This window comes from Tachyglossus aculeatus, chromosome 1 (assembly GCF_015852505.1).
Source record: "Tachyglossus aculeatus isolate mTacAcu1 chromosome 1, mTacAcu1.pri, whole genome shotgun sequence".
Taxonomy (NCBI): Eukaryota; Metazoa; Chordata; class Mammalia; order Monotremata; family Tachyglossidae; genus Tachyglossus; species Tachyglossus aculeatus.
In genome coordinates, this window is record NC_052066.1 from 96,964,575 (window position 1) to 96,982,558 (window position 17,984).

Genomic DNA, 17,984 nt, shown 5'->3' on the forward strand with positions numbered 1-17,984 from the left:
CCTGAGGCTTGGGAACGACCAGAAGTGGGCTTGGACTCATTTCCAGAAGCAGCGGTGCACGCGGGCGACTGGCCCGGGTGGGGACAGAATTCAGGACAGGTGCCCCACAAAGTGATGCTGGCAACATCGGAGGGACACCCAAGTCACCGCTGTACTACTAACGCTAACCTTCTCACTGTACCTCCGTCTCGTCGCCTATCTCGCCACCGACCTCCTAACCATGTCCTGCCCCTACCTGGGCCGTCCTCCCTCTTCACATCCTGCAGACAATTACTCTCCCTCCATTTCAAAGTCTTAATGAAGGGACTGAGCCCTCTTTTCCTTTTCTTCCACTCCCTTTTGCGTCACCCTGACTTGCTCCCTTTACTCATCCCCCTCTTCCATCTCCTTGTGCACATGTCATTTTATTTATTTATATTAATGTCTGCCTCCCCCTCTAGACTGTAAGCTCGCTGTGGGCAGGGTTGTGTCTTTCATATCACTATATTGTATTCTCCCAATGGCTTACTACAGTGCTACGCACATGGTAAGTGCTAAATAAATATGACTGATTGACTGCCTGACTTTCCACTCAGAGTGGAGCGTCTAACAGGAGGCCAGGCAGATCATCCAGACTTGGCTCAAGCCCAGAGGGGTTTGACTTCACCGTAGTGCTGCCCTACGGTCTCAGGCCCTGCATGCAAGATCTGACATTGGTAGGTTTTTAATGGGGCTCCCAATTAGCAAGAATGGGTTCCCTAAAAAGCCACAGGCCTCAGTGCAGCGATACTGGCTGAGCCACAGCACTTATGTACATATCCATATGCACTTATGTACATAGGAGGCCTTCCCAGACTGAGCCCCCTCCTTCCTCAGACAGACAACAAAACAAACATGTGGACAGGTGTCAAGTCATCAGAATAAATAGAAATATAGCTAGATGCACATCATTAAGAAAATAGAATAGTAAATATGTATAAGTAAAATAGAGTAATGAATCTGTACAAACATATATACAGGTGCTGTGGGGAGGGGAAGGAGGTAGGGTGGGGGGGGTGGGGAGGGGGAGAGGAAAAAGGGGGCTCAGTCTGGGAAGGCCTCTTGGAGGAGGTGAGCTCTCAGTAGGGCTTTGAAGGGAGGAAGAGAGCTAGCTTGGCTCTCTTCCAAGCGGGACTGATTTGACTGGTTGTTAAAAGTTCTGCCACATCAAAATGGCAAAAATCTATCCCTGCAACCTCAACATAAACTCCGTTTTAAAACGAATACAAAAGCAATCCCAGGGTTCCCGGAGACCATCCCGCAGCTTTAGCCAAATGGCCGGATTCACCGGCTCTCCCTTACATGTGCCGATCTTACCTGACAGATCGGCTTCTTGTACTGGCTGAAAAACGCTTGCAGTTTAACAGACTTGGCTGCGGCCAGGGCTCTGATTTCTGTATAGGCTGCGCCAGAGATAGAGGATGACTTGGACAGCAAACAGTGCAACAAGTGCAAGAGGGAAAATGGCATCAAATCACCTTTTGCCGCCCTTAGGAGAAAGGAGATTGTATTAGGGCCTCAAGATGATAACGGTGGAAAAAGCAAACCAGGTTCCAGAAGAACAGCTTCTCAGAAGGGTGGAACATAGTGTGTGACTTGGAAAACTGAGGAGGGTGGAATATTTAGCCCACTATCAATCTCAAGTACATTCCGCTATGTTTGAAATAAAGGCTAAATTTTTGTGAGGGTTGGGTTCAAAAGGTGTCTGCCTGAAGGCAGAGAAATAAATGTTTGAAGACATTTATTTCCATTACAACCTTATTACATATCACAATATGTAGGATGCTGTCAGAAAAGGACATCCTCCATTCTCTTTCACAAGAAAGATCATCCCCCACCCCTATATTCCTCAAGTATTAAAGGAATGGGTCTAACAACCCTTGGTTTATCCATTCATTCATTCAATTGTATTTATTGAGTGCTTACTGTGTGCAGAGCACTGTACTAAGCACTTGGGAAGTACAAGTTGGCAACATATAGAGACGGTCCCTACCCAACAACAGGCTCACAGTCTAGAAGGGGGAGACAGACAACAAAACAAAACATGTGGACAGGTGTCAAGTCATCAGAACAAATAGAAATAAAGCTAGATGCACATCATTAACAAAATAAATAGTAAATATGTACAAGTAAAATAGAGTAATAAATCTGTACAAACATTTATACAGGTGCTGTGGGGAGGGGAAGGAGGCAGGGCTGGGGGATGGAGAGGAGGAGAGGAAAAAGGGGGCTCAGTTTGGGAAGGCCTCTTGGAAGAGGAGAGGTCTCAGTAGGGCTTTGTAGGGAAGAAGAGAGCTAGCTTGGTGGATGTGAGGAGGGAGGGCATTCCAGGCCAGCGGGAGGATGGCGGGACAGGCGAGAACGAGGTACGGCGAGGAGGTTAGCAGCAGAGGAGCAGAGGGTGCGGGCTGGGCTGGAGAAGGAGAGAAGGGAGGTGAGGTAGGACGGGGCGAGGTGATGGACAGCCTTGAAGCCGAGTGAGGAGTTTTTGCTTGATGCGTAGGTTGACTGGCAGCCACTGGAGATTTTTGACAAGGGGAGTAACATGTCCATAGAGTTTCTGCACAAAGATGATCTGGGCAGCAGCATGAAGTATAGTATTGTACTTAGTACAGTGCTCTGATCGACTGATTACTTGTTTTGATGTCTGACTCCCCCTCGTAGACTCTAAACCCGTTATGGGCAGGGACTGTCTTTCTTTATTGCTGAATTGTACTTTCCAAGCATTCAGTACAGTGCTCTGCACACAGTAAGTGCTCAATAAATATGATTAAATGAATGACTGATTCTGAAATGCACAGGGAGAGGAACTCAGGAACGAGGAAGACAGTGTCTTATGGGGAACAGGTAGATGGAAAGGGTCTGTTTGGGATGATGGAGGAGAACCTGGGGGGAGCATAATTTACTCCACGGGGTAGACGGAATTTTTTTCCCCCAAATGGCCAGAGTAGTTGACAATACCCAATTAGAGAACAGTAAGCGAGAGAGTTTAAACTGCCAAATATACCTTCCGATATCCCCTGTCGTAAGAATCAAGGTATCCTTCAATTCATTATTTCTTGATATTTGAGCATGCGTATATGCTTCTCTCATTCTTGAGACAAAAAGCTGTGATAACCAAAAGAAATTGCACAGATCACTTAAAATGATTTTAAGAAGTCCACAATAAGGCCAATATTTACACAAGAAAATCACTGACCTCTTTTATAAATCCATCTTCAGGGTCCACTGCTTCTAATATGTGCCTGATGTTTTCGCTGAAAGCCATTCTTACATCTTTGTCCGGGTCTACCATTAAATTTAATAGAGCACCAAGGAAGTCTTTTACGTCTGCTTCAGGTTCTCTAAAATTGAGGTGCTTGCAGAGGTCAGGTATACTATCCACAAATGCTGCGACGCAAGACATAAATATCTCATTAGTAACCTTAAAAATGCACAAATCTGCATATTACAACTGTTAACTCACAAAATCAACACAAAAAAAATTGCTAAAGGCCAATTAAGATGGCGGCTTGTCAATCAATCAATCGTATTAATTGAGCACTTACTGTGTGCAGAGCACTGCACTAAGCGCTTGGAAAGTACAAGTTGGCAACATATAGAGACAGTCCCTACCCAAAGCTGCATTTCATCAATCGGCATTAAATTAGATCATATTACTAGTATTTCCGGAAGAAGCTAGGGAAAAGCAGGTGCTTAGTACCGTATGCTGCACACAGTAAGTGCTCAACAGATACCATTGATTTGAAAACCTAAGAGCTACTCAAATTGTTTTCCATAACCTAATAACCTCTCTCACACTTGATGAAGCCCAAAAGACAGTGCATTGAAAGCAAGTGAAGATCACTTAAATTATCCGTGCCTCAGTTACCTCATCTGTAAAATGGGGATTAAAACTGGGAGTCCCATGCGGGACATGGACTGTGTCCAACCTGATTAGCTTGAATTCACCCCAGCGCTTACTACAGTTTGGGGCACACAGTAAGTGCTTTTGTCAGCCGGGAATGTGTCTACCAACTCTGCTAGACTGTACTCTCTCAAGCGCTTAGTATATATACCTATATCTATCTATACATTTATAGATATATACTATCTATGTACTATATACTATCTATATACTATATACTATCTATATAGCCATATAACTCTCTCTATATAGATGTAGATATAGATATTATATAGATATTATAATCCTATAACAAACATTAATGTTATAATTGTTATTAATTAATAACTACATAATTATGAGATATTGTATAATATAGCATATAGTAAGATGCCATAAAAAGAAAAAAAAGAAAAAAGGTTGATGATATGAGGACCACTGATGAGACTTGTAATGTTCCTACCTTGACTGCTGTGAATTACTCAAGAGCTACACAAGGCATTAATCAATCAATCAACATTATTTACTGAGCGCTTACTCTGTACAGACCACTTTCCAAAAAGCTTGAGAGAATGCAAAATAATTAATACTTATGATCCCTGCACAAAAATAATGTCAAACTAGGGGATACTGTGATTAAGAAAGGAGAAAGGTTTGGAAGGATGGAAAGATGGAGAAGCAGTGTGGCTCAGTGGAAAGAGCCCGGGCTTTGGAGTCAGAGTTCATGGGTTCAAATCCCGGCTCTACCAATTGTCAGCTGTGTGACTTTGGGCAAGTCACTTAACTTCTCTGTGCCTCAGTTCCCTCATCTGGAAAATGTGGGTTAAGACTGTGAGCCTCCCGTGGGACAACCTGATCACCCTGTAACCTCCTCAGTGCTTAGAACAGTGCTTTGCACATAGTAAGCGCTTAATAAATGCCATTATTAATATTATTGTTATTATCATAAAGACAAGGAAGCAAAAACAATACAGTGCCAGGCACTGCAAACATCAAATATGCTACTACAAGGGACTAGTACAAGGAGCATCTCGTCTATCTTGCCACCGACCCCTGGCCCATGTCCTGCCTGTGGCCAGGAATACCCTCTCTCCTCAAATCTGACAGACAATTACTCTCCCCTACTTCAAAGGCTTATCAATCAATCAATCAATTGCATTTATTGAGCGCTTACTGTGTGCAGAGCACTGTACTAAGCGCTTGGGAAGTACAAGATGGCAACATATAAAAGGCACATCTCCTCCAAGAGGCCTTCCCTGACTAAGCCCTCCTTTCCTTTCTCCCACTCCCTTCTGCGTCACCCTGACTTGCTCCCTTTATTCATCCCTCCGCCCAGCCCCACACCACGTATGTACACACCAGTAATTTATTTATATTAATGTCTGTCTCACCACCACCCCCTCCTCCCTCCCCGGCCCCGGCTCCCAGACTGTAAACTTGTTGTGGGCAAGGAATATAACTGTTTTTGTTATATTTGTGAAAAAAAATATGGTATTTGTTAAGCGCTTACTATATGCCAGGCACTGTACTAAGCAAGCAAATCATGTTGGACAAGGTCCCTGTCTCATGTAGGGCAGGTCCCTGTCCCATGTGGGGCAGTCTCAATCCCCATTTTACAGATAAGTTAACTGAGGCCTAGAGAAGCGAAGTGAAAGCGAAGTGACTTGCCCAAGGTCACACAGCAGACAAATGGAGGAGTTGGGATTTTAAAACCCATGACCTTTCATTCAATCGTATTTATTGAGCACTTGTGTGTGCAGAGGACTGTACTACGCGCTTGAAAGTACAATTCGGCAATAGATAGAGACAGTCCCTACCCAACAGCGGGCTCACAGTCTAGAAGGGGGGAGACAGACAACAAAACAAAACAAGTAGACAGGTGTCACTACCATTGAAAATAGATAAACAAAATTATAGATATATACACATCATTAATAGAGTAATAAATAAGTACAAATATACACAAGTGCTGTGGGGAGGGGAAGGGGGTAGGGCAGAGGGAGGAAATGAGGGCAATGGGGGGGGAGGAGCAGAGGAAAGGGAGGGATCAGTATGGGAAGGCCTCCTAGAGGAGGTGAGCTCTCAGTAGGGCTTTGAAGGGAGGAAGAAAGCTAGCTTGGTGGATGTGGGGGAGGACGTGGGCCGGGGGTCGACGGCGGGACAGGTGAGAACGAGGCACAGTGAGGAGGTTAGCGGCAGAGGAGCGGAGGGTGCGGGCTGGGCTGCAGAAGGAGAGAAGGGAGGTGAGGTAGGAGGGGGCGAGGTGATGGACAGCCTTGAAGCCGAGAGTGAGGAGTTCATCATCATCATCAATCGTATTTATTGAGTGCTTACTATGTGCAGAGCACTGTACTAAGCGCTTGGGAAGTGCAAATTGGCAACATATAGAGACAGTCCCTACCCAACAGTGGGCTCACAGTCTAAAAGGGGGAGAGAGTTGTTGCCATATCTGGTATGGGCCTTAGACCCTGCAGCCCACTACCTGGGTCCAGGAACCAAACCAAATAAGGAGATAGACTCCACCAAATGATGATGATGATAATGGTATTTATTAAGCGCTTACTATGTACAAAGCACTGTTCTAAGCGCTGATCTGTACCAAATCTGGTCCCCGCTGTTTTCAAATCTACTAATCACTGTGATCAGCAACAGCTGATCACAATAAGCTCGCTGCATCGGGCACTCGGGGCCTATTCCCCTAAGGAAATGATCCCGCCTGGTGCGTTACCCCCTATTCGGTCTTCGGCCTTACCAATAAAACTTTATTAAAACTTTTCGCAGTCACATGCCATCTGACTAATTCTTTAGTCGCCCGGTGACCTTGGTGGCCATCTAGAACAACCGCCGCCATCATGACGACTTGACACCTGTCTACATGTTTTGTTTTATTGTCTGTCTCCCCCTTCTAGACTGTGAGCCCGTTGTTGGGTAGGGACCGTCTCTATATGTTGCCGACTTGTATTCATTCATCCATTCAATCATATTTATTGAGCGCTTACTGTGTGCAGAGCACTGGACTAAGCGCTTGGGAAGTACAAGTTGGCAACATATAGAGACAGTCCCTACTCAACAACGGGCTCACAGTCTAGAAGGGGGAGACAGACACAAAACAAAACATGTGGACAGGTGCCAAGTCGTCAGAATAAATAAAATTAAAGCTAAATGCACATCATTAACAAAATAAATACAGTAGTAAATACGTACAAGTAAAATAGAGTAAAAAATATGTACAGACATATATACAGGTGCTGTGGGGAGGGGAAGTAGGTAGGGCGGGGGGGATGGGGAAGAGGAGAGGAAAAAGGGGGCTCAGTCTGGGAAGGTCTCCTGGAGCTCTCAGTAGGGCTTTGAAGGGGGGAAGAGAGCTAGCATGGCGGATGTGTGGAGGGAGGGCATTCCAGGCCAGGGGGAGGACGTGGGCCGGGGGTCGACGGTGGGACGGGCAAGAACGAGGTACGGTGAGGAGGTTAGCGGCAGAGGAGAGGAGGGTGTGGGCTGGGCTGTAGAAGGAGTGAAGGGAGGTGAGGTAGGAGGGGGGCGAGGTGATGGACAGCCTTGAAGCCGAGAGTGAGGAGTTTTTGCTTGATGCATAGGTTGACAGACAGCCACTGGAGATTTTTGAGGAGGGGAGTAATGGCCCCAGAGTGTTTCTGCACAAAGATGATCCGGGCAGCAGAGTGAAGTATAGCCTGAAGTGGGGAAAGACAGGAGGATGGGAGATCAGAGAGGAGGCTGATGCAGTAATCTAGTCAGGATAAAATGAGAGACTGAACCTGCAAGGCAGCAGTTTGGATGGAGAGGAAAGGGCGGATCTCGGCGATGTTGCGGAGGTGAGACCGACAGGTTTTGGTGATGGATTGGATGTGAGGGCTGAACGAGAAAGCAGAGTCGAGGATGACACCAAGGTTGCAGCTTGTGAGACAGGAAGGATGGTAGTGCCGTGTACAGTGATGGGAAAGTCAGGGAGGGGACAGGGTTTGAGAGGGAAGATAAGGAGTTCAGTCTTGGACATGTTGAGGTTTAGATGGCGGGCAGACATCCAGATGCAGATGTCCTGAAGGCAGGAGGAGACACGAGCCTGAAGGGAGGGAGAGAGAGAGCAGGGGCAGAGATGTAGATTTGGGTGTCATCAGTAAAGAGATGATAGGTGGGAGCAAATGAGTTCACCAAGGGAATGAGTGTGGATAGAGAACTGAAGGGGACCAAGAACTGACCCTTGAGGAATCCCCACATTAAGGGGATGGGAGGGGGAGGAGGAGACCGCAAAGGAGACCAAGAATGAACGGCCGGAGAGATAAGAGGAGAACAAGGAGAGGACGGAGTCTGTGAAGCCAAGGTTGGATAGCGTGTTGAGGAGAAGGGGGTGGTCCACAGTGTCGCAAGCAGCTGAGAGGTCAAGGAGGATTAGGATAGAGTAGGAGCCATTGGATTTGGCAAGAAGGAGGTCATTGGTAACCTTTGAGAGGGCAGTTTCGGTGGAGTGTAGGGGACGGAAGCCAGACTGGAGGGGGTCGAGGAGAGAGTTGGCGTTGAGGAATTCTAGGCAGCGGGTGTAAACAACTCGTTCTAGGAGTTTGGAAAGGAATGGTAGGAGGGAGAAAGGGCAATAACTAGAAGGGGAGTGGGGTCAAGAGAGGGTTTTTTTAGGATGGGGGAGATGTGGGCATGTTTGAAGGAAGAGGGGAAGGAACCAGTGGAGAGTGAGGTTGAAGATGGAAGGTAATGAGGGGAGGAGGAAAGGGGTGAGAGATTTCATAAGATGAGAGGGAATGGGGTCTGAAGCACAGTGGATGGAGTAGCACTTGAGAGGAGGGAGGAGATCTTATCTGAGGATACTGCTGGGAAGGATGGGACAGTAGCGGAGAGGGTTGAGAGTGGGGGAGTTGGAGAAAGGGGAGGAGTGACTTTGGGGAGCTCAGACCTGATGGAGTTAATTTTACTAATGAAGTAGGAGGCCAGATTGTTGGAGGTGAGGGATGGAGGAGGGGGAGGAACAGGGGGCCTGGGAAAGGAGTTGAATGTACAGAAGAGCTGACAGGGATGATGGGCATGGGTGTCAATAAGGGAGGAGAAATAGTTGTACTTCCCAAGCTCTTAGTACAGTGCTCTGCACAGTGAGCACTCAATATACATGACTGAATGAATGAATGAAGGGAGGAAGAGAACTAGTTTAGCAGATGTGTGGAGGGAGGGCATTTCAGGCCTGAGGTAGGACGTGGGCCAGGGGTCGACGGCGTGACAGGGGAGAACGAGGCACAATCAATCAATCAATCGTATTTATTGAGCGCTTACTCTGTGCAGAGCACTGTACTAAGCGCTTGGGAAGCACAAGTTGGCAACATATAGAGACGGTCCCTACCCAACAGTGGGCTCACAGTGAGGAGGTTAGCAGTGGCAGAGGAGCGGAGGGTGCGGGCTGGGCTGAAGAAGGAGAGAAGGGAGGTGAGGAAGCAGGGGGCGAGGTGATGGAGAGCTTTGAAGCCAATAGTGAGGAGTTTTTGCTTAATACAAAAGTTGATAGGCAACCACTGGAGAATATGGAGGACGGGGATGACATGCCCAGAGCGTTTCTGTAGAAAGATAATCCAGGAAGCAGAGTGACGTACAGATTGAACAGGGCGGAGACAGGAGGATGGGAGATCAGAAAGGAGGCTGATGCAGTAATCCAGTCAGGATAGGATGAGAGACTGAACCAACAAGGTAGCGGTTTGGATGGAGAGGATGTTGTTGTGTCATGACCTTCCAACTCCCAGGCCCATGCTCTATCCACAACACACTGCTGTCTCCTTGTACTCTCCCAAGTGCTTAGTACAGTGCTCTGCATACAGAAAGCGCTCAATAAAAACAATAAAAACAACTGAATGAATGAAAGAAAGGGACAGGCCTTTTGTATGCAATATGTAGCCAGGCCTACCCTGCAGTGCTCTTTCCAGTCACACATGCACTGGTAAGGGAAATTGCACCATCAGTGGCTTCTTTTTTGAACACGAAGATTCCCACATCAAGAATGCAAAATGACGTTAAAATATATACGGAAAATCCAAGTTAGCCTACGTTTGCAAGTTAATTCATGGATCGATACCACACTGTACATACAGACACAGGAATGTGTTGGAAAGCAGCTCCCATGGGAAACATGCTGACAACACTCGGTCACAAACAACCAAGAACTGAGATCCTTAAACCAGACAAAGAGCTTCTTAATATCGTTGACCCTCCGGGCAGAAAAATCCAGACAGGCAGACAAAAATCATTCTATAGATTAGGAGGATTTACTGAAATAAACTTAAGTAAAGCCGGCAACTGGAGTTCCTCCACGCACTGGGTATCTTAAGGAACTTGGGTTCGGTATCCACTGATTTGAATTCAGAAAGTGTCACGACCAGATAACAGTTACGGAATCTGGAGATTTTTTTCTCAGCAATATAGAATTATAATTGCCCAAGGTCACACACATCTGGCAGAGTCAAGACAAAAAACTTCATTCCCTGATTCCCAGTCCAATGATCTTCCCTTTACATAGTAATAGTAATGATATTTGTTGAGCACTTCCTATGTACCATGCATCATACTAAGCGCTGTGGTAGATACAAGATGATCATGTATGACACTGTCTTTGTCCCACATAAGGCTTACAATCTAAGTATCAAATTCCCATTTTTACAGATGAGGAAGCTGAGGCTCAGATAGATTAGAAGAGTTGTCTGAGATTACCCTGCAGACAGAGACCGTAAAGGCCATCCATTCCATTTTTTATTAAAATTCTTACTTCTCTGGAGATATTTTTTCCAGTAAATGCTAATGTGCAAGACAAATAAAGGGATCTTTTTTTTCCCCACAACACTATTACAACACAATTAACTTTAAAACAAATCACTTACCCAATTTTACTGCGCTGGGCACCTTTCTTTTTAGTAGGAAAAGGAACGGTTTAAAAACAGAGGCTTGCAGTAGAGAACATGTATGCTCATGAGAAGTAACTGCTAGGTTTTTACAGAAGAAACCACCAGTTCCATATTCCAAGGCAGGTTCTGTTACAGGAGTTTTTAATTCAAATGTGCCACAAAGACTACAGCTCAGCTGTCCAAGTACGCTGGCAAATTCCTTTTTGACCAAGTCAGAATCATCTTTGACTTGATCTCTTAAAAAAAGAAAAGGAAAAAAAAACAAAAACAAAATGAAAAAATTCAAAAGTTCGGATTTTAGAATATATTTTCCAATTTTTTTTTTTTACATTATTAAGCACTCACTATGTTCCAGGCACTAAGCGCTGGGGAAGATACAAGCTAACGAGGGTGGACACAGTCTGTGTCCCACATAGAGCTCACAGTCTTAATGCCCATTTTCACAGACAGGGTAACTGAGGCACAGAGAATAATAATAATAATAATAATAATAATAAACAATAATTATGGTATTTGTTAAGCACTTCCTATGTCCAAGCACTGTTCAAAGAGCTAGTAGATACAAGGTTATCAGGTTGTCCCCCATTCATTCATTCAATCATTTATTGGGCGCTTACTGTGTGCAGAGCACTGTACTAAGCACTTGGGAAGTACAAGTTGGCAACATATAGAGATGATCACTACACAACAACGGGCTCACAGTCTAGAAGGGGGAGACGGACAACAAAAAGCATGTAGACAGGTGTCAAAATCGTCAGAACAAATACAATTATAGCTATATGCACATCATTAACAAAATAAATAGAATAGTAAATATGTACAAGTAAAATAAATAGGGTAATAAATCTGTATAAATATATACAAGTGCTGTGGGGAGGGGAAGGAGGTAGGGCGGGGGGGGATGGGGAAGAGGAGAGGAAAAAGGGGGCTCAATCTGGGAAGGCCTCCTGTAGGATGCGAGCTTTCAGTAGGGCTTTGAAGGGAGGAAGAGAGCTAGCTTGGATGGGGCTCACTCTCTTAATCCTCATTTTACAGATAGGATAATTGAGGCCCAGAGAAGTTAAGTGCCTTGCCCAAAGTCACACAGCTGGTAAGTGGCAGAGCTGGAATTAGAATTTACGACCTCTGATTCCCAAGCCCAGGCTCTTTCCACTAAGCCACGCTGCTTCTCAAGTGAAGGGCAGTGAAGTGACCTATCCAAGGTCCCGCAGCAGACAAGTGGCGGAGCTGAGATTAGAACCTAGGTCCTTCACTCCCCAGTTCAATCCATACTTCATGCCGCTGCCCAGATTGTCTTTGTCCAGAAACGCTCTGGGCATGTTACTCCCCTCCTCAAAAATCTCCAGTGGCTACCAATCAATCTGCGCATCAGGCAGAAACTCCTCACCCTCGGCTTCAAGGCTGTCCATCACCTTGCCCCCTCCCTTCTCTCCTTCTCCAGCCCAGCCCGCACCCTCCGCTCCTCTGCCGCTCATCTCCTCACCGTACCTCGTTCTCGCCCGTCCCGCCGTCGACCCCCAGCCCACGTCATCCCCCTGGCCTGGAATGCCCTCCCTCTGCCCATCCGCCAAGCTAGCTCTCTTTCTCCCTTCAAGGCCCTACTGAGAGCTCACCTCCTCCAGGAGGCCTTCCCACACTGAGCCCCCTCCTTCCTCTCCCCCTCGTCCCCCTCTCCATCGCCCCCATCTTACCTCCTTCCCTTCCCCACAGCACCTGTATATATGCATATATGTTTGTACATATTTATTACTCTATTTTACTTGTACATATCTATTCTATTTATTTTATTTTGTTAATATGTTTGGTTTTGTCTCTGTCTCCCCCTTCTAGACTGTGAGCCCACTGTTGGGTAGGGACTGTCTCTATATGTTGCCAACTTGTACTTCCCAAGCGCTTAGTACAGTGCTCTGCACACAGTAAGCGCTCAATAAATACGATTTATTCTGACTCCGGGACCCGTGCTCTATCCACTAGGCCACGCTGCTTCCCATTTTGAAATGTTCTACACATTGGCCACTCTTATACCACAGATTTCTGTGGCCAGGTCCTTTTACACCAGAGCTCTGCCACCCAGGGGAAAAGCTGCCCTGTCTCCTCATCACAGGGTCTTCCGGCTCTGCTCCATCATGGCAAGGAGAAGAACCAGTCCTAACGTGAGGCCTTCTCAACCTCTGAAACGTTAAGGAGGTTGACACTGTGGCTGCAGTGATGATTATTTTAACTGCTGCATTCTGAACCACAAGGAGCCTGAAATTCTTCCCCAGTCATTGTACTCTATGGCCCTTTCTCTATTTTTTTTTTTTGCATTTTTCTATGCCTGCATCTTTCATGTTGTTTATGTGTTTTATTGTTTCTTCTCTCCTCATGTTATCTGGTGCCAACCTCCTTACCCCCTACTTCTAAGACTGAGAGCCCACTGGGAGTTCTAATCCCAGCTCTTTCACTTGGGCAAGCCACTTAACCTATCTGTGCTTCAGTCACCTCACCTGTAAAATGGGGATTAAGATTGTGAGCTCCCCCTTCTAGACTGTGAGCCCACTGTTGGGTAGGGACCATCTCAATATGTTGCCAACTTGTACTTCCCAAGCGCTGAGTACAGTGCTCTGCACACAGTAAGCACTCAATAAATACAACTGAATGAATGAATGAATGAATGTGGGACATGGACTGTGTCCAATTTGTATCTATTTGCTAATTTGTATCTACAAGCTTGTGACCAAGCTTGTATCTACTCCAGCGCTTAGTACGGTGCCTGGCACATAGTAAGCGCTTAACAAATACCTTAAAAAAACTCCTCTAATTCTCATTCTCACCCAATTGTGTTTGGTACAGTGCTTTGCAGATAAGTTATTTTAATAAAAACTATTATTACTACCATAAACTCCCCATCTGGACCGTAAGCTCACTGTGGGCAGGGAATGTCCCTGTTTATTGTTGTACTGTACTTTCTCAATAGTTTAGTACCGTGCTCTGCACACAGTAAGCACTCCATAAATACAATTGAGTGAATGAATGATTGAATCTGATTAAATAAAAGCACCTCACATACATACATGAACTTCTTGGGAACTTTGCCAGAGTTTGTAATCTGTTGATGCAGCATGAGAGGAAATGCTTTAACACAACTGGCCCGGATAATTTCATGAGAACTCTGCAGTGCCCAATAGAACACCGCTATTCTCCACTCAAGGAATATGCTTTTGGGAAGCAAAGTCAGAAGAAATACACATTGAGCCTGAACCTGTGGAGCTGAAGAGAAGAAAATGATTATAACAAATTTCCTGTACCACTGTGATATGCAGGGGTTACAAAATCAACAAGTGTTTTAAAACGGTAGAGTTCTGATACATTCACTATCCCCAGATTAGACTTTAAAGCATTAAAACACAGAGAGTTAGAAGGTTTGAACTGTGTAAGCATACTTACAAAAACAATCTGAAATCCTCTGACTCACAGCCAAAAGACTAGTGCCAAATGGGGTTAATTTATAAGGATCCTCATCAGAGTGGTTGCAAATCCACGGCAGAGACAATATTCCGCAAATGTCCTCAAGAATCTGCTCTTCAAATGGGCACTTTACTGGGGAAACACACACACACACTTGATGAACAAATTGAACAGAGATCACTGGAGCCCAGTTAGTTCAGGAATGGATGAAAACTACCAGATTATGCAATTACCAACTCTTTGGTTTATGTCTTGCACTGCTCATTTTTGTTTGGTTGATATCTAATCTCAGTACCTCTCCGCTTTCTGCAACTGTCTCGGTATCTCAGAATTGATGCAAATCGGTTAGTCTGTGTGTGTATTTGTTACTTATCCTCTTGCGCTTTCATTGTACACTTGTGTTCTTGTGTTTATGCATCTCCACCAGTAGACTGTTAGCTATTTAAGAGAGTAAATAAAATCTAATACAGCACAATATACAAAGCAGATTCAATAAAAACTGCTTTTTTTTTTAAAGGTATCTGTTAAGTGCCTACTATGTGCCAGGCACTGGGGAGACACAAACTAATCAGGTTGGAGACAGTCCATTTTCTACATGGGGCTCACAGACTTAGTCCCTATTTTACAGATGAGGTAACTGATGCTCAGAGAGAAGTGAAGTGACTTGCCCAAGGTCACACAGCAGACACGTGGCGGAGCCAGGACTAGAACCCAGGTTTTCTGTCTCCCAGGCCTGTATTTTTTAGCTTTATTCACATAGCCAACACATTTGTACAACATGGACAAAGAAATGAACTGCAAGAGTCTCAGATGAACCGTGCAATATGGTATTTCCTATGAGCTAGAGTTTCTCTCCGGCATGAGATGGTTTATAATAGTTTTGTAGAAGTAATGATTCAGGTGACTCATTATAATTCCTCTACTCCCCTGGGTCCTGTATGTCAGGAACTTTCTTAAATAAAATCTAATGCTTTTCCCAAAAGGAAAATTGCTTTTCCTAGAAAGATCATGGTCCTGTCAGAATTGGTAAATCTGAAACCTGAGTATTACAAACATCTCTGCCCTTAAATCCAAGAACAATATTCATTTGTGTTACATGGAAAGAAACAGGACAAGTACAAAACGGACAGCCGGCTATTTACCCAACAACTCACCTTGCATATAAAACAAAGCATCATAAATTTTCACCAGTCTGTCAATCACTGGTTCCAGGTCAGGGATCTGAACCGAAGAGTCTATCAAACCCTTACAGAACTTTAGCACTTCTGTGATAATGTCCAAAGAGATCCAAGTTATGTCTAAGTTTACTACTGTGTCTGAAGATCTCATTTTACGTTTATGACGGCTAAAGCTACCCACATCAACGTCTTTATAATCCAGGCAACTAGAAGAAGAGAAAATGTGACTCAGCAGAACGAAAATTTGTATTTCAAATGGCATTCTACCATCACCTTGGAAAAAAAATTGCTTAAGACTATTCCTTATGAAATGTTATATTAAAAAATCAATTTCTGAATAACGTGAATAGCCTCACTAATAGAAACTAGAAAACAGAAAATACCCTCCTGGTTGTTTTTACCTGTGTAAGTTCTGTGGACAACAGTGAACAGTGCACAGGGCAGCTAGCCGCAAGACAACAGAAATACCTTCCATTTTCGGAATAACAGAATTTGTCACATGAGCTTCTTCAGTGGGAGTCAGAAGAGATTCAGCTTTCTTCCCCAGTGCATTCCATAATGTACTTTTCTTGCTCATGTCCACATGGCTAATCCTATAATGAATCACAGTTAGTCTAGTACCTTCAACAGAAATCTAGTCAAAAGTCAAATACACACAGGTATGTAACATATAAATTCTCGAAATGCAAAACTTGCAACAGGAAAATATAAAACTGTTCAGGACCGAAGTTTGGAACACGCCAGTGGGCTACTATTAAATAAATGAGAAACTGTTACACAGCACTTCTTTTTTAATAATAGTAATTATGGTACTTGTTAAGCGCTTACTATGCGCGAGGCACTGTACGAAGCGCTGAGGCGGACACAAGCAAATCGAGTTGGACACAGCTCCTGTCCCATGTGGGGCTCACAGTCTCAATCCCCATTTGACAGACGAGGTAAATGAGGCCCAGAGAAGTAAAGTGACTTGCCCACGGTCACACAGCAGACAAGCGGAGGAGCCAGGATTAGAACACATTATCCTCCGCCTCTTCCCTTACCCCTCCTCATCAATCTTTTTAAGATACTAACTCGCCCAGAGAGATCTGAAAGCCGGTTCAACAGCTCTGTGTTTGCCACTAAATACTGAAAGGACTGTAGTTGTAAGAATAAGGTATCTTTGAACAATAGAATATGACATAACTCCCCTAGACTGTAAGCTTGTTGTGGGAAGGGAATGATTGTTATATTGTTGTCCTGTACTCTCCCAAGGGCTTAGTACAGTGCTCTACACACAATAAGTGTTCAATAAATATGACTGATTGATTTTATCACTGTTTTAAAATGTATTTATACTGCTCTAGTTAATATACAGTTTTTTAATTTGGGGAATGTATCGATGTGGTTTAGATTATTTTCTATGGGAAAATATCTGTATATATGTATATATGTTTGTACATATTTATTACTCTATTTATTTATTTATTTTACTTGTACATATCTATTCTACTTATTTTATTTTGTTAGTATGTTTGGTTTTGTTCTCTGTCTCCCCCTTTTAGACTGTGAGCCCACTGTTGGGTAGGGACTGTCTCTATATGTTGCCAACTTGTACTTCCCAAGTGCATAGTACAGTGCTCTGCACACAGTAAGCGCTCAATAAATACAATTGATTGATTGACTGGGAAACTACTTTCTGTTAAGTGCTCTTTTGCCTCCCACTATTTTCACGGAACTAATTAAGGACACTAATCACTGTGTAACAGTATAAACAATTAAAAGATCTTTTTTATAGTTATTTGTTAAGCGCTTACTACGTTTCAAACACCTTTCTAAGCGCTGGGGTAGTTACAAGTTAATTACATCTAAATATATTTTTATTCCTCAATATTTGCTGATTTGAAATGACAAATTATTAGTCTATAAAAACAGCACCATGGTTTCTGGTGTTTTTGAAACCAGGGAATTGGAACGGGCCAGATGTGAAAAATCAATTTAAATCAAAGGTGTCCAACAACTTTGATTGCAAGCCAAAAATTGACAGAACTAAATTTAACCATGCCTAAAACCAACTGGACGGACACTCCGCAGGCCACCTGGGCCTCATTCTGGGGACTGAGTCCCGTGAGCCAAGTAGCAAGGTGGAAACTCGAAGCATTACTTGGAAACCGAGGCTGGGGAGTATCAAGAATTCCTGATCCTCAATCTCCCTTACCTGCTCTGGCTTACAAGACTGAATTTCTGCTCCCTGTATTTTTGAAAGAGGAGGGAAAAGGTAACTTAGCACCCAACGTTCCTGTGCTCCACGGACCTAGAAAGTGGGATCTAGTGAAACAAGGTAGTTAAAGTTAGTCGAGAGATGGGGATTTTTTGCCGGGGAGGAAAGGGGGAATTAAGGGGAGGGGTAGTCGTTAAACTCTGACTATCCGCCGCAAAATCGGGGAGATGCCAGGTGCTCTGCGGGCTTCCTCCTGCGCCAGCCATCCTCAGCATGGCCGAGCAGAGACTGGAGATGTCCTCGATGTTCCCAGATCTCCAGGAGTCGGGAAGGTACAGGAGCATTTCCCCACA

General features: G+C 44.5%; 1 protein-coding gene across 1 annotated transcript in view; it reads right to left on the minus strand.

Annotated features, from left to right (window-relative positions):
- ATR (ATR serine/threonine kinase) overlaps positions 1 to 17,984 on the minus strand; it is a 135,703-nt gene that overhangs the window by 91,561 nt on the left and 26,158 nt on the right. Inside the window, exons 6-13 of the mRNA XM_038746446.1 lie at positions 15,836 to 16,027; positions 15,411 to 15,640; positions 14,236 to 14,388; positions 13,863 to 14,058; positions 10,786 to 11,045; positions 3,218 to 3,408; positions 3,026 to 3,126; positions 1,336 to 1,507 (exon numbers count right to left, since the gene is read on the minus strand). Coding sequence (XP_038602374.1) covers positions 1,336 to 1,507; positions 3,026 to 3,126; positions 3,218 to 3,408; positions 10,786 to 11,045; positions 13,863 to 14,058; positions 14,236 to 14,388; positions 15,411 to 15,640; positions 15,836 to 16,027 — 1,495 coding nt within the window. The remainder of the gene's footprint in view (positions 1 to 1,335; positions 1,508 to 3,025; positions 3,127 to 3,217; positions 3,409 to 10,785; positions 11,046 to 13,862; positions 14,059 to 14,235; positions 14,389 to 15,410; positions 15,641 to 15,835; positions 16,028 to 17,984) is intronic.